Source organism: Carassius carassius, chromosome 1 (genome assembly GCF_963082965.1).
Source record: "Carassius carassius chromosome 1, fCarCar2.1, whole genome shotgun sequence".
NCBI classification, from domain to species: domain Eukaryota; kingdom Metazoa; phylum Chordata; class Actinopteri; order Cypriniformes; family Cyprinidae; genus Carassius; species Carassius carassius.
The window spans coordinates 27704062-27728318 of record NC_081755.1 but is presented as its reverse complement, the minus strand read 5'-3'; the positions used below and the strand labels follow the sequence as shown (position 1 = coordinate 27728318).

Genomic DNA, 24257 nt, shown 5'->3' with positions numbered 1-24257 from the left:
CCAAGGTTCCCACTACACCCTTCAAAGACCAAGTGGTGAACCTGCAAGCGCTGCCCCTGGAGGAGGTAGACCCAGCCCTGGCTTTGCTCTGTCCCGTCCGAGCATTGAGATGATACGTAGATCGGACACAAAGCTTCAGGACCTCAGACCAGCTCTTTGTCTGTTATGGAGGCCGGCAGAAGGGGAATGCCGTCTCTAAGCAGAGGATGGCCCACTGGATTGTGGATGCCATAACCCTGGCTTATCAGGCTCAGGGTGTGCCCTGCCCATTCAGGTTGCAAACTAGAAGTGTTGCATCCTCCTGGGCGCTTGCTTGTGGTTCCTCGCTGACAGATATTTGTAGAGCAGCAGGCTGGGCGACCCCTAACACATTCGCTAGGTTCTATAGCCTTCGTGTAGAGACGGTATGGGTAGTGGCACTGAGAGGCCCCGGTTAGTGTCGGCTTGCTTAAACTGCTCCAGAGTGTCCGTACTGTAAACCCTGTTGAGATCCTCCATCACCCTAGGCAGCTGGACGCGGCGGACCGTCCGTGAATTCCGTGAAGCCATGGAAGGCTGGGTTCCATATTGAGACCTAAGCGGTACTCTTATGTGTATAGTCCACGGTATAGCCTTAGAGCCTGTGTTTCCCTGGCAGACTCTGCCTTCCAAAGAGGGTTTTAATCACCTCAAATTTCTCCATATACACCTAAACGGATGCTATATGTGTATTTGCTCCTGAGACCTCCTTCGGGAAGGATGGGGCTTCCACAGCATCCTTGTTCCAAGCAGAACGGGTACGTTTTCCCAGTGTTATCCAGTCTCACCCAGTGAGGTAGTGCTTTGACAATGGTGAGTGGAACTACTTGTTCCGAGCCCAGGCCTACACCTAATAGGGGTGCAGGCGGCTTGCACAGGGCACTGGAAGGGGCAGCACCCATGGCGCTTTGGTAGGTATCCCATTTTGCGTCAGTCACCGTCGTGGCGTCGAGAGTGACCAACTGAAAGGGAATGTCTCGGTTACGTATGGTAACCCTCCTTCCCTGAAGGAGGGAACGGAGACGCCACGTCCCATTGCCATGGTTGCTGTACCGCCGCTGTGCTGCCAGGTCTCCGGCTCAGCTCCGAAGCGAAAAGCTGGTATGCATTGCACCTGCTGCCTTCTTATACTCACACAGTGATCAGCGGCAGCTGGATGCAATAATGCATGCCAATGTGCATTGGCTCGTTTAGTTTTCACTCGAAGTAGATTGGTCTATCTAAGCGATATGCCATTTTGCGTTGTTCACCGACGTGGCGTCTCCATTCCCTCCTTCAGGGAACGAGGGTTACCATACGTAACCGAAACTTTATCTTTTGCTGCACATCAGAAATATATTATTTTGTTTTTTTCATTGTGATGGATGATTAAGGGAATTTGGGCTTTGTTTTCCATCCTCTTTATATTTCTGTGAAAGAGGAAACCATTGCCGGATAATTTCATGTTTATAATCATGCTGGAGTGCTCAAAATTCTGAACATGAATGGGAATATACTTCAGAGATATTTTACTCATATGATTTTCAAGGGGTGCCAACAATTGTGTCCAACGTGTATTTGAGAAAAAAAATATTTCATAATGATATTTCCCCCATTTTAAATTCTTATTATCCAATGAAAGTTTTGATTTTTGAAAAAAAAATGTAAATAAAAGAACAAAAGGATTAACAACACAGATTAATTTTCACAGCTGCCTTTAAACATATTTACCAAGGGTGCCGATATTTTTGGCCATGACTCTATATACATTTGTTTGTTAGTTTAATGAAATTTTCACACAAGATTTAATTCAAGGAAACTGTTTTGTCCATTGTAGTTTGACGGTACAGTTTTATGTAATTGGGGCCCATTCATCAACAATCTCTTTTATTCACACGCAAAGGAATTTCAGAAGGCACAAATTGCCAAGCTGTTCTATCGTAACAAGCTCCAGTGAGAACATCTGACCACAAAAAGATTTTCTACTGGCCAACTCACTCTCATCAGTCTATCCCTAAATGCCCCAGTGTTTATTCCCCTTTAAATGGAAAGAGTCAGCAAGAGCTTACTTTGTAAAATATTTTGAGAGAAACAAATTAAGACCGGAACAAATGAGTCTACTAACTCTGCAGATGATTTAAAGGAATGTTTCACAGAAAAAATTATATTTTGTCATTTTCAGTCAACAAGAAGTACATTGAAAGTCAAAGGTAACCAAAATAGTCTGGTTACCAACATTCTTCAAATCTATCATTTATGTTCTGACATGAGAGTAGGTAAATATTGATAGAAATTTATTTTGGGGAAAATCCCTTTAAGGTTTAAAGGTAAAGGAGAAAAAAATCTAACAAATTGATATTTAAGAATTCAAAGCAAATTTTATTAATTTATAGTGATTGCTGTAAGAATCATACCGTTCTAAGACAGGGCATTCAAAATTGGCACATTTGAAATTTGTACACTTTTTTTTTTACACCTCTCGTATTCTTACTCTGTTATGCTAACCCACAGCCATGCTTCCTGTTGTTTCTGAGTGTAAATGTTGTGTCATGGTTCCAATCATCCAGACATTTCTGTAATCTCCTGAGATCTTAGTCCTGGATTCAAGGTCTAGAGTTATAATCCAGTGCCACTAATACAGGTATTTCTGAACAGCTGAGATCAAATTCACCTTTACTGCTAATAACTGCTAAAGAGGACAGACTGGCATTTGTGATGAATGCAACAGAGCTGGAGGAGCACCAACAGCGAGCACGTTAAAAAGCTGACTAAGGCAAGTCTGTTCAAGGACTGTTTAGGAGTGCTGCTCTAGGAGTCATTTTCCTAATGAAATTCTTTCACAGTATACCAAGGCTAAAAAAATTACATTCGTTTTCAGCTATTTTTATGTGCAATATTATGTCAAAGTAACTAAAAAAAAAAAAAAAACATGATTTTTTTTGTGCATGATCATGGCTTCTGCTTTGAGCAAATGTGTACAACAATATAGGCAATATAAATTCAGTGCGCATTCACAGCTGTCTTTCCAGACCCATCCAGGTGGCCTGTTGTAGTCTTAATCAAACTGTGAGGTATTCTTTAGGGGTGTGCAGTACACTGCAAGCAAGGCCTTTAACTTTAAGTGGGTTGGCACTTGCCAAGGTGTATGTGAATCACACCTTGCTTGTGAAGTTTTGATAAATGTTCGAATTCGGTCGGCATAGAATGCACGTTCTTCTTGCTCGCCCGATCATCATAGTAATGGTTGGTGATCGGCCGACTGTCATTTGGATGTTTGCTGAAGGGCCAAAAACCATATAAATGGACGTTAGAACAGATTTCTAGTGCTAAGCTGGCCACGATGAGTCCTGTGCTGGGACGAACTGAGTTAAGGCCTCTCTCACGCCAAAACTTTGACAACCTCCTCAAGTATTCTGGATTCAGGAAAACGGGCAGCAGACTATCGCTGCCAAAATCCTCCAGTGTGTAAAAGGCACGTAGGGATACAGGCGTGTTGTGACCGTAGGAGAAGGCTGGCAACAGCAGCAAGGCTTGTCCATAAGGACGAAGGCTTTCCACAAATGGACGACGACGCTCCATCAGGCCACTGTACCTGTAACAGATGAGGAGGAGAAAGAAATCTTGAATATTTCTCACCAGAGATGGGACCAAGTCACACATGTGCAAGTCTCAAGTAAGTCTCAAGTCTTAACCTTCAAGTCTCAAGTAAGTCCCAAGTATTTTTTTCTTGGGCAAGTCAAGTCAAGTCACAAGTGATGTCAAGTCAAGTCAAGTCAAGTCCTGTAGTAAGTCAAGTCAAGTCCAAGTCAAGTCACATTATTGTAATTTTACCTGCTGAATCTGATCTTAATAAAGTTAAAGACAAGATATAAGTAACAGTAAATTAAAATAATTTGGATTTGCATTGTAAATACTCATGTTCAGTAAAATACAACATGGAATCAAACAAAATTGTAACTTCGTAAAATTATTTATTTTTCACTTCTGCTATCTCTCTCTCTCTCTCTCTCTCTCTCTATCTCTCTCTCAAACAACATGACGTGACATGACATGACATTATGGTGACCCATACTCAGAATTCGTGCTCTGCATTTAACCCATCCGAAGTGCACACACACAGAGCAGTGAACACACACACACACACTGTGAGCACACACCCGGAGCAGTGGGCAGCCATTTATGCTGCGGCGCCCGGGGAGCAGTTGGGGGTTCAATGCCTTGCTCAAGGGCACCTAAGTCGTGGTATTGAAGGTGGAGAGAGAACTGTACATGCACTCCCCCCACCCACAATTCCTGCTGGCCCGAGACTCGAACTCACAACCCTTCGATTGCAAGTCCGACTCTCTAACCATTAGGCCACAACTTCCCCTCAAACACAGTTTACATACAACATTAAACTTTCTTACATTTCTCCTCTCTCTCTCTCTCTCTCAAGTTCAAGTTCAAGTTGCTTTATTGGCATGACATTTGAATTACAGTATTGCCAAATTTAGCATTTAGATACAGAATAAAATATGATTACAATAAAATACAATAAAAATAGCAGCAGCAGATAATATTTCTAATATTAATAATAGTAATTATATAGAATTAAGAATATAAAATAAAACAGTTGAATACAATAAATTATCCCTTTCGTATGGTGTGTATGGTGTATAAATATTTAGCAGCTATTGTGACTGCCGTCTCATTCTCTCCAAGTATATAGAGTAGTTTCTCCGAGTCATTTAGAGACAAGAATGAACGATTCAAAGCTTCAAACTGGGGGAAGAATGTTTTCTCTTGTAGTGCTGTATTTGGGACAGACAAGAAGGAAATGTTTCTCATCCTCTGTTTGATTCAGCTCACAGTGTTTGCCTCTCTTCTCTCGGTAGCCAGGATCTTTTATGTCTACCAATCTCTATTTCCAAATCATGATCACGGAGTCGATATTTTGAAAGGATTTGTCTTTCTTTTAATTGCTTGAGTGATAAGTAATTTGCCAGTTTTGTGGTTCTGTTTAGGGCCGACTAACACTGGAGTTTGGTTTGGAGCTCAAATTCATTTTTTTCATTTTTCATCATAATTATACTTCAGATTTTTGTCAATTAGTTTCTGAATGTTGGGGTTGTGATTGGAGTCAGACTCAGTTTGGGTTTCCTTCATCAGGTGAAGCACGCGTGTGTTTCTCTCTCACTCTCTCTCTCTCTCTCTCTCAGTCACACACACACACACACACACACACACACACAATCTCTCTCTCAGAGTACATCCGTAAGTCATTACCTCTATTACAAGGTATTGCACTTGCAAAATATAAGATTCGAGAGTCTTGTCTGCAAGCCAAGCACGATCTGGCCTATCCCACCATGTATGCGCCACCGGTATGCGCGCTCATAATGGAAGCAACGCGGTCGCGACGCACACGCGGTGCGACACGCTCGACGCCTCAGGGGCGCAACTGCCCGAGCGCTTTGGAAACAATGAGAAAGCGGCGCGACTAGCGATTTCCACGCGTTTTTAGGCGCGAATTATTGACGACAAAAGCGATGACCCTCAGTACCCCTCAAGATGAGATGTTGATGTGTGATGTGATATCTGATCTAAGTGGGCGTGGTCTGCGTAACGTAGAGAGGGCATGACTGATGATGTCATGACATGACAACGCGATTCTCAGCCTGCGCTCCAGCTGAGTAATCAATTTTATTTTTTAAAAATAATTTATATATTTTATATTCAAACTGAAAACATAATGTGATTAACACTCAAGTCATTCAAGTCATCCTGTCTCAAGTCAAGTCAAGTCCCGAGTCTTTAACTTCCAAGTCCGAGTCAAGTCTCAAGTATTTTATTTTTTGTCAAGTCAAGTCACAAGTCTTAAAAATAGCGACTCGAGTCGACTCGAGTCCAAGTCCCCAAGTCACAAGTCCCCATGTCTGTTTCTCACATTAATTCGGTCCCGTTAACAATGTGTTTAGTATTTAGCTTAAGTAAGGAATAAACAGACCCCACCTGAGAAATAAGAAATGCAATTTCATTGGCAAAGATATACCCAATAATACATGCATAAAAAATTGTTTACAGAAACTTTTTGAAGACTTTCTTAGAAATTTCAGAGGTGCCATAAATGAAGTCTGATAAAAGGCCTTAACTACAACAATATTTATTTATTTTATAATATAAGCTATATTTATAATTTATTTATATGTATATTCATACTTTTTTGTAAGTAATTTGATATCAAAGGTACATTGAATGATTGTTGAAAGAAAGAAACATTTTCACTCAATTTGTTAAATCGATTACATTGTAAGTATTTCAAGTGTTTAATGATCATTTAATAATAAGATTAATCCATTTTTCGATTCACTAAAACAAGCTGCTCTTTAGGGTAGTTAGTTCTTATATTGAAACTGGCTGGTGTAGCTTTAGATTTTGATAAGAGTCTGCATTGATGCACTATGGATTGTTAAATTAGAGAAAGTAGTCTGCATTGGAGAAAAATACAAGTGTACGACAGATTGTATCTGATATATCAGCCTTAATCACAGTAAATCATCTGTCCACATAAATCAAATATTGAAAAATATTCTTTAAGTGAGTTTAAATCACGGATTGATAATCGTTCATCCTGTTCACAATGTATTAGGCACTGCTTCATTTATAGCAGCAAGAAACTGATACTTTGTCAAAACAGAATGACATCTTATTTGTCACTAAAGCCAAACCCACAATCACAGACTCACTTCTCATGGAGGATGCTGGGATTTGCAGTCACCAGGTTGGTTTTGTTGCCCACATCTTTCTCATATCTGTTATCCAATGGCGGAAGGTTGCATCTAAAATGCAAGACAGAGATTGATTAGACCACTGCTGTTGCTGAAATAAAATGAGAGAGGTACCATTTTGGCCTGTGGTCTATATCGAATACAGGTTGATTTAATTCATACCTAATGACAAACTGGGCTGAATTTATTTCTTCTCCACAGCTGCTGTTAGCCAGAATACCTCCATTCCCCACCACGGCACATGACTCCCATGTTGCATTTCCAAAGGGCTGCTCCTACAGAAACACACACTGTAACTCCAAATTCATTTATAGAAACCATCCAGTAATTCAACCTGTGTTTTAATGCTGGTACACTACCTTAGCTAATATGTTGAAGAGGGCTTGTGTCACCTGTAGTGGCTTTCTCCTCTCTCCATCATAAATAACATTTGACCCCAGTGGGGTGTTATTCTGTGTGACCACAGCCTTCGACACAGCATGACATTTGCTACTCAGTAATGACCTGGAAGGAAACAGATGCTCATTCTGATGTGTTGCAGTCATGTAAAAATCTAATAAATAGACAAAAAGAAGCACTTTATTTTACAGTCCTGTTCCCCATTTACATACTATGTACATATTATAGTAATTACAATAACTATGTAATAACTAGGTACTAACCCTGAACCTACCCCTAAACCTAACCCTACCCCATGTAGTTACCTTGTATTACCAGAACTTTGTTAGATAAATACACTGTAAGTACACTAGAAGTACATGTAAGTACACATACTGTAAAATAAAGTGCAACCAAGAAGCTTTTATATTTTTATAGTTCATAGGCCAGTAACTCCCAATATGTTTTTGTGTTACGAGAAAGTTTTGAGTTTTGAAACTTACAGGATGTTTTGATAGTACAATATCCTCTTATACTGTATGTCAAAAGATCAAGGGAATTTTGTTTTCTCAGTTCATGACCCCTTTAAGTAAGCATTTCGGTGTCATATTTGTCTGGTTCATGTGATCCATAATCAACAGAACAATACTCTTACTCTTATCCAACAAAGCTTTGGCACAGATACCTCAGTTTAACCTTTATGAGAACATCTCATTGGCTACTGTTTTACCTGAATCTTTTAAAGTTTGCCTCATGTTTTTTCCATTTTTGCGAGTAGTTCTCCAGTGCCTTGACAATAAATACATTGTCTCTGAAAATGAAATGCATACAAACAGAAATGACATACTGTGGTGGTTCACAAACATGTGCTTAATGAAATAGAGATCCATAAAGTGATTTTCAGGTTTAACTGTTTAATTTCTATAAGAGAAATGACAGAAATGTAAACATGAACAATTGATTTGTAGACACAAACCTGAAATAATTATATTCTAATATGACTGAAATTAATAAATGAAAATATGAAAATAAATTGAATGTATAAAACATCTGGAGGTATTTACGTTTGGTGTCTGCATTAAAACAGGCATTATGTGCTGTGAAAGCTTACTTGCTGCATCCCTTGCAAGATTGTGTTTCTGAGCTTTTTTGAGGAATCCTAGATGAAGGGCGAGGGTTTACATTACTGTAGAGAGAAAGAGATTTACAATGCACATTATGATAAATTTACATATAGGCATGCCCCTTACCAAAAGCTAGTATACTTCAAGTTTATTTTACTAAGTATACTGAAGTAAAGTTCAAGTATATTTCAGTCATGACAACTCTCGGAAAGGATTGTAAAAAGCTTTATTGATAAAATTAGAAAAACAGGTGTTTGGTCTTGGCGGACTAGATCTGCTACGCTGCTGCTGCAAAGCAAGTAGACTTGCATTGGCTAAATGCACATATCATGAAATGAAAAGGAAACATGCTGCTGCTAGAAATGGAGAAAGAACCCCCTGTAGCAGATCTAGGCAGGTGGTGCTGGGGAAGAGGTGGTCTAGGAATAGGATACACATTGCGCGCAGGTGTGGTGAGCATGGAATGTGTCTGATTTATAGGCACACAGTAATTGTAATTAACTGATTGTCTGGGAATGTGATTTTGATTGACCCAGTTAGAGTGCCAATAGAGTTTCATGGCTGAACTACTCATTTTTAAGTATACTTTATGTAGCAAGTATACAAATATCAATGTTCTAGTAGTATACTTGTATAGTGTTCTAGTAGTGTATTTGTATAGTGTTCTAGTAGTATACTTGTATAGTGTTCTAGTAGTATACTTTTATAAGTGTTCTAGTAGTATACTTGTATAGTGTTCTAGTAGTATACTTGTATAGTGTTCTAGTAGTATACTTGTATAGTGTTCTAGTAGTATACTTGTATAGTGTTCTAGTAGTATACTTGTATAGTGTTCTAGTAGTATACTTGTATAGTGCTCTAGTAGTATACTTGTATAGTGTTCTAGTAGTATACTTGTATAGTGCTCTAGTAGTATACTTGTATAGTGTTCTAGTAGTAAACTTGTATAGTGCTCTAGTAGTATACTTGTATAGTGTTCTAGTAGTATACTTTTATAAGTGTTCTAGTAGTATACTTGTATAGTGTTCTAGTAGTATACTTTTATAAGTGTTCTAGTAGTATACTTGTATAGTGTTCTAGTAGTATACTTGTATAGTGTTCTAGTAGTATACTTGTATAGTGTTCTAGTAGTATACTTGTATAGTGTTCTAGTAGTATACTTGTATAGTGTTCTAGTAGTATACTTGTATAGTGTTCTAGTAGTATACTTGTATAGTGCTCTAGTAGTATACTTGTATAGTGTTCTAGTAGTATACTTGTATAGTGCTCTAGTAGTATACTTGTATAGTGTTCTAGTAGTAAACTTGTATAGTGTTCTAGTAGTATACTTGTATAGTGTTCTAGTAGTATACTTGTATAGTGTTCTAGTAGTATACTTGTATAGTGTTCTAGTAGTATACTTGTATAGTGTTCTAGTAGTATACTTGTATAGTGTTTTAGTAGTATACTTGTATAAGTGCTCTAGTAGTATACTTGTAGAGTGTTCTAGTAGTATACTTGTATAGTGTTCTAGTAGTATACTTGTATAGTGTTCTAGTAGTATACTTGTATAAGTGTTCTAGTAGTATACTTGTATAGTGCTCTAGTGGTATACTTGTATAAGTGTTCTAGTAGTATACGTGTATAGTGTTCTAGTAGTATACTTGTATAGTGTTCTAGTAGTATACTTGTATAGTGCTCTAGTAGTATACTTGTAGAGTGTTCAAGTAGTATACTTGTATAGTGTTCTAGTAGTATACTTGTATAAGTGTTCTAGTAGTATACTTGTATAGTGTTCTAGTAGTATACTTGTATAGTGTTCTAGTAGTATACTTGTATAGTGTTCTAGTAGTATACTTGTATAGTGCTCTAGTAGTATACTTGTAGAGTGTTCTAGTAGTATACTTTTATAGTGTTCTAGTAGTATACTCGTATAGTGCTCTAGTAGTATACTTGTAGAGTGTTCTAGTAGTATACTTTTATAGTGTTCTAGTAGTATACTTGTATAGTGTTCTAGTAGTATACTTGTATACTTTCAATACTCCTTGGGACTTAATTGGCCTACTTTCCAGTATATAAAAGTATACTTTTAAGTGAACTTATATGTATATTGATAGTTTACTAATTAAATACTTTGAAGTATAGTCTCAGTGAACTACTAGTTTAGTAGATTTATACTGCAAGTATACTTATAAGTTTTCTTTAAAGGGGTGGTTCGGGATTTTTGACATCGGACCTCATTTTTAAGTCAGCCTGGTTGTTATTCATTAGTGGAGACATTTTTTTTTTTAAATTATCCAGTCTTTATATTTGGATAGATAGCCGATGCTAGGCTAGCGCGAGTCAATGGGTATATGTTAGCCAGCCATTAAAAACCATTTTACCCGCTCCACAGTGCACCAAACGCAAATCAATTATAACACTAGACTATCGATGCAAATGTCCGTTGATAGAATAATGTTAGAAATCAAACTTACCTTTCATCACATTGCATTAGTTATAATTTGTTCCCTGTAATCATAAGCCTTGTCGACAGCAGCAGCGGAGTGATATTGATTACCTAGGCAACCGAGTGAGCCGGTCCACACATGACGCAAGTGTATTTACCTGCCGCTGGCACACTGATTATCACTAACATCACATAAGCAGAGCAAAGTAAAATTCCGCAGCAGCTGAGAAACTAGTTCCTTTAGGATGATTGAGATGATAGGTAAGTTTGATTTCTAACATTATTCTCTCAACGGACATTTGCATCGATAGTCTAGTGTTATAATTGATTTGCGTTTGGTGCACTGTGGAGTGGGTAAAACGGTTTTTAATGGCTGGCTAACATATACCCATTGACTCGCGCTAGCCTAGCATCGGCCAACTATCCAAATATAAGGACTGGATAATTTTTTAAAAAAAATGTCTCCACTGATGAATAACAACCAGGCTGACCTAAAAAATGAGGTCCGATGTCAAAAATCCCGAACCACCCCTTTAAGTGAACTTTACATCATACTGTAAGTATACTATTATATCCCTATTTAGGTTTGAATTTGTATATATTTTGTTGTATGAATATCTGAACATACAAAACATCCAAAGAAAGAATGGGGTATCTGCTTGTAAACAAAAACATTTTATTCTAGCTTCATGCTTTTTTTTTAAACACTTTAATGTGGTTACGTTTCATAAAAAATAACATTTTAAACAAAAAGCTGAAAAAAGACTATGAATTAGATTCAGAATGATAATCAAAACATTGATGGAGTCGATCGACACCCCAAAGCTTGATTGTTATTATTACCTCTTCATCGGTCGACATTTTATTCCATAACGTTAAAGTTTTGATGCTGTTTCATGTATGATGATTGTGTTACATGTGTTAGTCTGTTGTTATTTTTAATTTATTTTTTGTTATATTTTAAGGGCTTTTATGCCTTTAATGAGACAGGATAGTGGAGAGCTGACAGGACAGTGTTGGGGGAAGAGAGGGGAGCAGGATCTGTCAGGACCTTGACATGGGTATCGGCTTTCAGCACTGACTTTTCTACTTAATTTGACACTTCAGAAAGTTTATTAAGTGGAAAGTTTACATTTAAGATTGGCTATATCTTTTTCTTATCTTATTTACAAAAGATTTGAACTAATTATGTTGTTTTTATTTATTTATTTAGTTGTTTTTTATTTGTTTTTGATAGTATTATCTGGCAAACTGCATCGTCTGCACTTAAACTGACAGTAATCAAAAAAGACCACAGACACGTTGCTAACAGGATAACACATTTGGTAAGGAAAACACACACACAAACAAAATATATTATCCTTCAGAAATGTTATTCACGTTATCAAAAACAGTGGCATTTAACGCTTATACACAGATCTTGAACAAGTAGGTTGCAGAATGAAATGAAATACGCAAACACTAGCCATGAAGAAGTGTATGTGTAACGATAAAAACTCCATAACTATGGGAAGAAGGAGGCGGGAACCGGCGGACAATCAAAATGAAAGTTTTAATAATCAAAATAAATACAAAACAGCGCGTCAGCCCCTCACGGACGACTGACGCACACAAATAAAAAGCAAACACAAACTAAAATCCAGGCCTGGTCCTCTCTCGTCTGTCACTGTCGTCACTCCTGTTTTATATCCCTCCATCTCCTCCGTGGGACTCGAGACCAGTGGGTTGAGCAGCTGTCGCTCATCTCCAATCACTCCACCGGCCTCGCTCTGTTCCCACGTCTCTCGGCCCCGCCCTGCTCGTCACACTATGCTCTTTCGTCAAGTTTAGTAGTTAAATTTTCACAAAATCATGCTAAAAACATTCATAGCCATGGTTATGAAAACTATAACAGTAATAGCCTATGTATTGTTGCATGAATAATAAACAAGTTATCAAATTATCAACCCCTAAACTATAGTGAAGTATTAACAAATTTTGATGCAGTAAATATGGTATGATTAACAATATTCATCCCTCCAAAACAGAGAAAACATCTTTTACTACATCTACATGTCTGTAATGAGTTGTATTTGTATACAATTCCCTGAATGTCAGCGGAGACCAGCACAACTAGATGAGCCCCAGAGACAGATCCACAGTCAAGGCCTTGTCTTTTAGACGGCCATCGGGACAAGACCACGGATCCAGATGAGTCCTCTGCACAATCGAACTTTGCTGCATCCTGGAATTTAACTGCTGGTTTCGTCTGGCCAGAGGAGAACTTTCTCCATTCTGTCACCGATGGAGTTTTGGTTCCTTGCTGCTGTCGCCTCTGGCTTGCTTAGTTGGGGACACTTCATTTCCAGCGATATCCTTGACTTGATTGCACAGATACTATTTAAATTGAACTGAGCTAAACGATGACTTCACTGAATTCAATGATGAACTACCTTTAACGGAAAAATTTGTGTTTACTATTATCCTTTTGCATTATTGACACACTATTTTCCTATTTGATATTGTAAAGCTGCTTTGACACAATCTGTATTGTTAAAAGCGCTATATAAATAAAGGTGACTTGACTTGTAGAGGTTATTTTAGCACAGTTTTTAACCCCACCCCAGACTTCACTCATTATCAGAGCCTGGCACAGTTAGTTCCCATGTCCTTGATTTTGACAGGCTGTGCGAGAGCACTGATATTTTCTGTGCAGACAACCTGTCTCTGTCTCACTACATATTTCTCCCTTTATCTTTCTATCTTATTTTTCACTTTCTGTCCCTCCCTTACTTTCTGTTTTACCACATCACAGTGTTTCCGCTACATTCATTCTGCTGTGACATCATAGTGACGCAGCTCACATCATTCACAGTCGGGACATTAGTGGAGGAGACAGAGCAGGACTTGAAATTCGGCACAACTGACTACAGAGTTATGTTTTGCACCTTAGTGCATGTAAATGGCCAAATATATACAAAATTATGTAAAAAAATACCCGTCTTGGCAAGTGTTCACGTAAACACAGTCAGTTTATGCTGAACATAGTCTGTATATATGTTATTAAGTGAATGTAAACTGTTGAGAAGCAAAACGCACATGTAACAGTATATTAGATCCGTGCATGAGGACTTAAAAGAGACAGCAGCCTAAACAAACCTGCTGCTGTCTCTGTCATTACTGTTTATTTATACAGTGAGGACTATCTAGTCCTATTTTACAGTTGAACTGTAGTAATTCTGTATCTAAATATTACTATTAGACCGACCTGGAAGACTTCAAGTAAAACGCCAAAGTTAATCCATATTCCACTATGTTCTTCCCTCAACTTCCCTCTCTCATCTCAGTGCGTGCACTCAATTGCTGTAGCGTGCGGCGCCACTATGCTAGCGTTTAGCTTAGCACCATTCATTCCTTATGATTCAAACAGGAATTAATTTAGAAGCGACCAAACACTTACATTTTTTCACTATTTAAAGACGGTTACATGTGTAGTTACACGAGTAAGTATGGTGACACAAAATAAACTGGTGATTTCCTAAGCGGATAAAAATGTTGACTATAATGTATGGCGTTAGAGCACTTTGCAGCACTTCGACCTCGGTGCAGTAATATCATCACTCCTGAAAGTACTGTCAGTTTCAGTTTTTTTTATTTTGTTAATGTTTTTGTTTGTGCTATTACTTGTCATTAATTTATTTGTTTTTATTTTTTACTTACTTTTTATGTCTTTTTTAGTTTAAATAAATTCAATTCTGAGTTCGGGTGGGTGCACATGGTTCTTGGGTGGGGAGGTTTAACCAGCAGGGGGAAGCAGACATGATCCACAGGAAACTAACCTGCCACCACAACTTGGAAAAAATCCTACAGAAAACATTGATATCATACATATCACTTTCTGCCTCCCTTGCATGCTGTTTGCAAAATAGAGATAGGCTTTTTTCGAGTTGAACCCTCAAGCTTGGTTAAACTACGCTGATCAGAGCTGAGCGTGATCCTGTGGTCTAAATGTAGTATTTTGTAAAAAAAAAATTAAGTTTTTCATTTTACACTTTAAGACAGATGTTTTACAAAAAAGATAAGAACATTTCTCTGAGCAATTCAGTGAATCTAAACACAAACATCCTTGTTAAAAGAATTTTAAAATTACCTTCATACTTCAGACAAACTGCCGTGAGATGTTGGGTGCCACAGGTGATGACTGACTTTCCAAACTCAGGCTATAATCTATTTGTAGGTTTAGTCTTCATGAAGCCTATTTAGCTATTTAGCATTTTAGTGTTACAGAGGTGATTCACCAAAATGCACTTTTATTATACTTAACTAAGAATTAAAGACTTCAGTTTGTTTCCTTTAATTTGGCATCTAAATAACAAGCCTAAATCACATAACCCTTGATGGAACACCCAGTGATTCAGTGACGCAGTGCAGTACTCAGCGAGTTTAATCTCCCACATGCCTTGTTGTGATTAAAGGCTGCTGTTGCCAATGTAACAGCACATAATGAGTGAAAGGTTACAGCCATGACAGAAAACAACCCAACATTGCCCTCTGTAATGCCATGGATAATAATTTATATATTTCCTCAAGCAATGTAAAGCAATTGTTAAAGCAGGTTAAATAACTGATACAAATAGACACACAATATAATATTACACTAGAAACCATATTTCAAAATGTAAGTTTAACTGACAAAATACTCAGTTTTGTTTCAGTAACCTAAAAAAGTTACGTTAAAGAACAATTTTTAGCTGATCCAACTTCTCACAGTATTTTCATATCATAAACATGACAAGATTCAGAACGCTCTTACCGAAAACAAACCGTGCTTTTCAGCTCTTCAGTGCACTTATTGTGTTCCAGCCGACTTGAGAGCGAGAATGTAAACAAATTACATTTATTATGGAATTTGATAATCGATTATGATGACTGTGATAATACTCAAAGTGTTACAGAGACTGTCTCAAAGATTGAGAAAACAAATGTACAAAATAAATTAAGTTGAATTTGAATTTCTGCATTGATATTATGCATACATTTTTTTATAAATTTTCTTTTCATTCCCATGCATTTGCAGTATATTATGTATATAGAGGAATATTTGGAGAAAATACAGTGTTTATTAAGTGTTATGTAAGAGATCTTTTGCAATCAGTTGTTTTTGTAAACAAGAGTTACAGCATTGCCATGGGCGGCAGCGAATCTGACTAAATACTGCGACTGACCAATCATAATTATGTTTTATAGTGAGACGTGTAATAGATGCCATTTAGTTGTTAATTTAATTATCCTGGTTAATTTGAAGATGGTTGTTATTCATAATAGAATTGATTATGTTTCACTCAGTAAATGTTCTGTCCCATGAAATGCAAAACTGTATTGCAGCCTATAGCCTATAAATCATGATTTACTTGTGGATTGAGTTAAATGATCTTTTCATTTATTACATATTCACAATTTGCTATTTTTTATTTATTTTTTAAAGGTCAGTTGATGTAAGCCAACTAAATCATTAACAATTATTGTAAAATAGCACAATGATACATTTGCCTTAAATACTGATTCATTACATGCCTATAGTAAATATATATATATATGTGTGTAAGATAAGATAAGATAAGATAAACTTTATTGTCCCGAAGGAAATTTGTTTAAGACACACAGTATGGCTGCTGCTTAACACAATAACATGCTAAATACATATAATACAAAAAGAGCACATCACTGCCCTGCTCACAATATCCGTTATACACAATATACGCAATATACAGACTAAATTGCACCCTACCCAGTGTTCAACACACCCTTGGTCAACATAAACATATGTTGTTACACACGCTAGATGAGTGTGTGTGTGTGTGTGTGTGTGTGTGTGTGTGTGTTAGGGGTTGCACGACTACTGATTTCTACTAGTCGATTTTTTATTTAAAAAATACTCGAGTTACTCGACTACTTGTGGTTCATGCTACTGTAAATGAAAAGACATGAAATCGTTTTATTTTTTTTTATCAATAAACGCTTATTAATTCATAGCCGTATGCAACAATAACATATGTAAATTGTCAAAACTTTGACATTACATATTTACATTTTCATGTAACAGCCAGTATTTGTATCTGTATTTGTATCTGTAACAATCACAACATTTTTCGTATCTGCATTCGGATCCAGCGTTGATAAAAAAAGATATGGCTATCTTTTTTTTCATAGTTATCACTGTATGTTGTGTTAAACTAAAATAATTATTAATTTCTAAAATAACATTTATCATGCAAGCAGAGAGATGTCATGACAAACGTTTAGTGATCATTTGAACACAACTGAATCAATTCAATACGCACATTTTCATTACGCAGAACATTTTAAGCGAGTCTTGATGTTTAGTGAACTTCACTAAACAAATGTGTGCATGCCGCGCAAACCAGCAAAAGATAAAGATGCAAACACGTAGCACAAGTAGAAAATGTATCCATATCGAAGCTGATTATTAGCCTGCTAGAACTACTTGGCTAGAACTGGTTTGGTTTTTGAGAGACTGATGCGCAACACGGCTGTTTGATTGGTAGCTTAAGCTTTAAATCATTGCATTTTAAACATATACAAATAATAGAACGTGTATGATGTATTATTATAGGTGATATTACTCTTGCAAAGCTCTGATTTCTGAGAGATGCACGGAGAGACAACAGCAATGCTGTGTTTGATTTGCGCTCTTTTCATTCATAAAGTTTCCGTTCATTCACTTCACACTCGTGACTTTAGAGGTCTCTGTATCATATTGCGCTTATCTCCTGGCTCAACTGTTAACTCCAGACCGTGCCAGCTTCAGCCGGGTATTCAGGCAGCATTATTCTGAATTTATTTGTCTGTTATTAATTTTTGAAGCCATTATCCATTTTGAAGCCATTATATATTTATATATACATATATATATTTATATATATATATCAGAGATGGGACCAAGTCACACATGTGCAAGTCTCAAGTAAGTCTCAAGTCTTAACCTTCAAGTCTCAAGTAAGTCCCAAGTATTTTTTTCTTGGGCAAGTCAAGTCAAGTCACAAGTTATGTCAAGTCAAGTCAAGTCAAGTCCTCTAGTAAGTCAAGTCAAGTCCAAGTCAAGTCACCTTATTATTGTAATTTTACCTGCAGAATCTGATCTTAATAAAGTTAAAGACAAGATATAAGTAACAGTAAATTAAAATAATTTGGATTTGCATTGTAAATACTCATGTTCAGTAAAATACATCATGGAATCAGAAATGTTTTACATTTTCAACATTGAGTCCATAAAACAAATAACAGCTAAACATCCAACAGACTTCTCTCTGAACACCTCTCTCTCTCTCTCTCTCTCTCTCTCTCTCTCTCTCTCTCTCTCTCTCTCTCTCTCTCTCTCTCTCTCTCTCTCTCTCTCTCAAATTCAAATGAGCTTTATTAGCATGACTGTGAAACACAATGTTGCCAAAGCATCAACATATTATATATAAGTAATAAAACAAACAAACAAAACATATATGTACAGATCATGTCATATGTAGCATAGTAAATATAAATAAATAGATAAATCCAGTCGGTCTCTCTAGAGAATTAGCTGACTCTGGCGTTGTGAATAGCTAACACATATTTAGCCGCTAGTGCAGCTGTACTATCATCTTCTCCCAGTAAGAAGAACATTTTGTCAGTGTCGCTCAGTTCAGAGAATGATGGAATTAAGATTTCAAACCTGGGCAGAAAGGTTTCTCTTATACTGGTGTATTTAGAGCAGAAGAGCAGAAAGTGTTCCTCATCCTCGATGTGCTGTAGGTCACAGTGTCTACAGATCCTCTGCTCTCTCTCTGTCCATGTTTGTCTATGTCTTCCTCTCTCTATCTCTAGATCATGCTCACTTCATCTGTATTTGGAGAGGATTTGTCTTTCTTTAAAATGTTTAATAAATAGATAACTGGCCAATTTAGTGGTTCTATTGAGGGCCGAGTAACATTGCAGTTTATTCTGGAGGGCAAAATGTGCTTTTAGTGCTTGATCATGAGTGACTTTTAGATGTTTGTGGATATGGTTAATAAAAGGTTTGGGGTTGATGGACGAGTTGAAGAGCGAGTGAGTTCAGAGGATGAGGTTCTGCTGAGCTTTCATTGGCGAGGAGGGCTTTATATTGCACTGACTCTGGGTCAGACTGATGGAGGTGATGCCAGAACTGAACACATCTCTTCTGGATCTCCATGTTCAGCGGGTACAGGCCCAGCTCAGCCCTGCAGGCCGCAGTGGACGTGTTTCTGTCAACCCCCAGAATATTTTTGACAATTTCCAATTGTAATTTTTCTACTGATGTTTTATCCCAATTTTTAAAATTTAGTACTGGTCTCCAAATTTCACATCCATATAAAAGAATTGGTTTTATTATTGAATTATATAATTTTATCCAGGTTTTAATGGGTAATTTTAAGTGTCCACATCGTGACTTTATAGCATAGAAAGCCCTCCGAGCCTTTTCAGCGAGTGTTTTCACAGCCAGACCGAAGCGTCCCGAAGCGCTGATGTCGATGCCCAGATAGCTGTAGCTAGAGCTGTGCTCCAGGACCTGGCCTTTATACAGGAACTGGTGTTTGTGTCCCTGAGATCTGGCTTTCTTCTGGAACACCATGACTCTGGTTTTGTCCAGATTGACGGTCAGGGCCCAGTCGTGACAGTATTGTTCCAGCAGGGACAGGCTCTGCTGAAGGCCCTCAGGTGTGCGGGACAGCAGGACCAGGTCATCTGACCTCTGACCCCTGTAGAGTGAGGCCGGGCGCAGTAGAGCTCTCCAGCGCTGACGCCAGGTCATTGATGTAGATGTTGAATAGAGTTGGGCTCAGACTGCTCTCTCTCTCTCTCTCTCTCTCTCTCTCTCTCTCTCTCTCTCTCAAACGACATGACATGACATGACATTCGGCCATACTCAGAATTCGTGCTCTGCATTTAACCCATCCGAAGTGCACACACACAGAGCAGTGAACACACACACACACACACACAATCTCTCTCTCAGAGTACATCCGTAAGTCATTACCTCTATTACAAGGTATTGCACTTGCAAAATATAAGATTCGAGAGTCTTGTCTGCAAGCCAAGCACGATCTGGCCTATCCCACCATGTATGCGCCACCGGTATGCGCGCTCATAATGGAAGCAACGCGGTCGCGACGCACACGCGGTGCGACACGCTCGACGCCTCAGGGGCGCAACTGCCCGAGCGCTTTGGAAACAATGAGAAAGCGGCGCGACTAGCGATTTCCACGCGTTTTTAGGCGCGAATTATTGACGACAAAAGCGATGACCCTCAGTACCCCTCAAGCTGAGATGTTGATGTGTGATGTGATATCTGATCTAAGTGGGCGTGGTCTGCGTAACGTAGAGAGGGCATGACTGATGATGTCATGACATGACAACGCGATTCTCAGCCTGCGCTCCAGCTGAGTAATCAATTTTATTTTTTAAAAATAATTTATATATTTTATATTCAAACTGAAAACATAATGTGATTAACACTCAAGTCATTCAAGTCATCCTGTCTCAAGTCAAGTCAAGTCCCGAGTCTTTAACTTCCAAGTCCGAGTCAAGTCTCAAGTATTTTATTTTTTGTCAAGTCAAGTCACAAGTCTTAAAAATAGCGACTCGAGTCCACTTGAGTCCAAGTCACCAAGTCACAAGTCCCCATGTCTGATATATATATATATATATATGTGTGTGTGTGTGTGTGTGTGTGTATATATATATATATATATATATATATATATATATATATATATATTAGTGCTGTCAACGTTAACGTGTTAAAGCATGCGATTAATTTTTGTCTGGTTTAACGTGTCAAAATATTTAACGCAATTAACGCAGCATCCGTATTTTCTGCCATCCGTTGGCTAGCTTTACATTATATGATCACGCTCTTATTCATTTAAATGCTTTTAAACATTTCAAGCGTGGCAAGACAAAAGAGAATGCGCTGTCTGTGAATGCCCTTATGTGACACATACACACGTATACACACACACACACCACACACACAATGCATAGACAGGGCGCCAGAATCCAGTTCTCTTAAGCGCTTGAACTAACAATAAACATCCCAAAGTGCCAGTTTTGTCGATTATCCTCATAAGAGCAATCTTAAATGATTTATATAAAGTCTAAAATGAACAAAAAGAGTTGTGAGAGAATGAGGCGAGATCCATAGACAGTATATAAACGGTGAGATGCGTGTCTGTCTGCTCTTAAAGGGACAGCAGCCAATAAAGCTTCCTGTCAGTAAAGTTAAAGAACAAAGGGAACAGAGAAAATGACTCGCTGCTCTTGACTAAATAACTTTTGTAGCTTTAATAAGGATTAACTATTTAATTTATAGTTTATGCAGTGCAGACTGCATATAACTTTTATAACTTTATTAAATTTCTGTATATTTCCTAACTGTTAAGACAGGAAGGGCAGGAGTAAACATGACATTTATTATTGGTTTATGTTAGCATTGTTTTAAGTTTACTTAAATTAAAAATTGTTATATTTTTGAAGCCTAATAATAAATGTAAAAAATAAAAAACAATCAGTAGCTGTATTAATATCAGTAATACTGGCCTTCATTCATAAAAAGATGCCATTTAAACAAGTATTTAAAATATACTGTCTTTATGTTGTTTCTACATTAATTTGATTAACTGTGAAATTATTACATTAAAAAATATATTAAAAACGTACAAAAACATTTCTTTTTTTCATTGCGATTAATTGCGATTAATCACAGAAAAAATGTGTGATTAATCTAGTTAAAGTTTTTAATCGATTGACAGCACTTATATGCTAAAATATTATTAATACACTGTATATGCAATATCTATGTTAATAAATATTTTTGTCTATATATACATACATAGAGAGAGGGACGTCTCTGAAAGAATACATGAAGCTTTTGAATAGCTAAAGTTAGTGATCAAGTTGAATGACTTTATAAGTATTTGAATTTAAGAGATCAGTGTTCAGACAAGCAAAAGAAGCTCTCAATTATTTACTAAAGTGAAATGTGATACAAAACTTTACTGAAAGAAGTGTAAACTACAAACATCTAAAGTCCAAATTTAAGACCTTTCCAGCATTCTAAAGCACTGAACCATTTTCCCAGAAGTATCGTCTTGCTTTGCATGTATGAAAATCCCTTCGTTACAAAGTAATGCAGTCTTTTACTAAACAAATGTCTGTGTGAATCGGACAATACAATGATTACAGTGGCCTTTGCTTACTAAAAACTGATTGGTAACTAACTTGACAGAAAAATAACTTCTACACTCAGGTCTTTTAAAGTTCACTCTCCAAATAGAAGGACAGATAAGACACACACAGGGTGAAATGGATATACTCACTTGTTACAGAGGAATATCCACAAGGCCACACTGCAGAAGGAACACAGAAGGATGATCGGAAGGAACCAGAGCATAAGAGTCCTCATAACGTGCATCCACTCTCACACACGAGCTCTGGCGCACACATAGCCGCTGACATGCATGTGCTCTCGTAAACTCTCATTTAAATGCGGAGGTTCCTCCTGCCAACAACTTCTTCTTGTCTGTTCCTCTTCCTCTTGTCTGAGTCTGTTTCTTGACGACTGAACCCTTTTCTTTACTCTCTCTTTCTCTCAGACTGTTAATCTCTTCACCCTCCCTACTCTTAATTTATCTGCCTCTTGCTCTCTTTTTCCCTCTCTTTTCTCTACTGACAGGCCTGGCTTTTTATCACTTTTTTTTTTATCGCTCCTCTGCGCTTCTCTTAATCTAACAGCCCACTTTCTTCTCATGTCTTCTTGTCTTGCACAAGAACAAATTCCCCCACTCCTTCCTTAGCCGCTATGTTCCTTTAAGTCATCTTAATTATTTTCCATGCTTCTCAACCTCATCCTTTCCTCTGTACTTCATTGTCTCAGACTTTCCTTCTGTCCAGTTCCCTAGGAATGTCACGCTGTTGCTTCTTCTGCGTTCTCAACCCCCTCCCCCTCTCACTCACCCTGGGCACCACTTGCTTGCCCCTCCCTCCCTATCTCACTCTCAGACACACTCTTTTTCATTCTCTCTCAGGGTAATACGAGTGCCGAGTACAGAATTAGCCCATGGCAGCACCTCATGACTGGGAGGAAGGGTTGTGTGCTCTAGAGAAGAATTTTTCCCCTTCATTTCAGCCAATGATTGTCAAAGAATGCAAAGGGCAGCGACCAATCAAATGCTCGTCTGATCCCCCGGCTACCCCACTGTCTTCTGAGAGTTCGAGAAGGGGAACAGTCTATGGTGCTAGTAAAGAATGAATTCATTTACTCACCTTTGTGTCATTCCAAATCTTTGTGACTTTCTGTCTCATGTGGAACACAGAAGAAGATATTTTAATGAAATTTTTTTTTTAGTACTATGCTAGTCAGTACTTAAAGGCAGGGTAGGTAAAAAATGTATAAATAACTTTCTTCCAAATTTGTTTAAACTTTCTATATATATCAATGCATAATTAAAATGTAAGTACTCTGATAAAAAGAGTATAAAAATGGAGTGACTCTAGACCGTTTAATCTGTACTAAACACAGCTCATTATTTCCATTCGGGACGAAACATAGGATTGGCTTAGGCGACTGTCACTCTCTCGCAACCATGGCAACCACCCTTTTGCCACACATGACCTGCCCACTTGTGCGCGCACGTTTGATTTGAGGAATTCAAGAGGCACGGATCCTAGGAATACCAAAACAATGGCAGAGAAACAGCAAGCAAAATTCACAGTACCGGCCTATGCAGTTAGTGAAGGCAAACCAGGCAAAAAAAGGAAGACATTAACAGTACAAGAAAAGGCAATGAACAAAAAGTCTTTGGATAAACAAAGAAATAAAACGCGAGTTAATATCGGCGTGGCTTTCCAGCGATGGCGAGAACTGAGGGAACTCAAGGGGCTGAAAAGTGACTCCTTGATGGCTTTATTTCTGCTGGACAGGTAAATCTTTCTTTTTGTATTTTGATCATAAATATTTTTTTGTTTATTTTTTCATGAAGCATGTGTCATTAGCACGCGTAGCTGCGTAATATAGCTAACATAACATTACTTAGCGAGCCGTAGTAGAGACGATAAATAATCTATAGGAGCCCAGAAGGGAGGGGGTGGAGTGAATGGAAATAATGAGCTGTCTTTAAAACAGTCGTGAGAGGTCTACAGACACTCGATTTTTATACTTTCTTTTTCAGAGTACTTACATTTTAATTATGTATTGATATATAAATAAAGTTTAAACAAATTTGGAAAAAAAGTTTTTTATACATTTTTTACCTACCCTGCCTTTAATATGAAATGATATTCAGACAATGAAAAAAAACAAAAAAAAAACAAAGTCATACAGGTTTGGAAAGACATGGTGAGTAAATGATGATGCTAAATGCTGAAAATTTTCCATCAGATCAATGCTCTTATACACAAAAACACAGGACCTTATGAAATTCATATTGTTGTCATAAATATGGATTTTAAAGCAATCAGGCTCAAAATACAGATGAATACATCTTGGTTAAGAACTGAGAATGAATATAAAGA

General features: G+C 37.6%; 1 protein-coding gene across 1 annotated transcript; it reads right to left on the bottom strand.

Moving 5' to 3' along the window:
- Positions 1 to 2349: 2349 nt before the first annotated feature.
- LOC132143822 (alpha-2,8-sialyltransferase 8F-like) lies at positions 2350 to 22684 on the bottom strand. Its single transcript, XM_059554382.1, has 7 exons — positions 22064 to 22684; positions 8254 to 8328; positions 7873 to 7953; positions 7124 to 7268; positions 6927 to 7039; positions 6723 to 6815; positions 2350 to 3589 (listed from the first exon to the last, which is right to left on the bottom strand). The coding sequence occupies exons 1-7, from the start codon at positions 22156 to 22158 to the stop codon at positions 3115 to 3117; spliced, it is 1077 nt and encodes a 358-aa protein (XP_059410365.1). The 5' UTR covers positions 22159 to 22684; the 3' UTR covers positions 2350 to 3114.
- Positions 22685 to 24257: the final 1573 nt, after the last annotated feature.

Bases quoted from the DNA above. Each gene is read 5' to 3' on its own strand.
- LOC132143822 (XM_059554382.1), bottom strand. From the start codon at position 22,158: ATGCACGTTATGAGGACTCTTATGCTCTGGTTCCTTCCGATCATCCTT. The intron at 8,329-22,063 runs GTGAGTATATCC...TTCTCTCTACAG, and splicing joins TGGATATTCCTCTGTAACAA to TAATGTAAACCCTCGCCCTT. The intron at 6,816-6,926 runs GTATGAATTAAA...CTTGCATTTTAG, and splicing joins TCAGCCCAGTTTGTCATTAG to ATGCAACCTTCCGCCATTGG.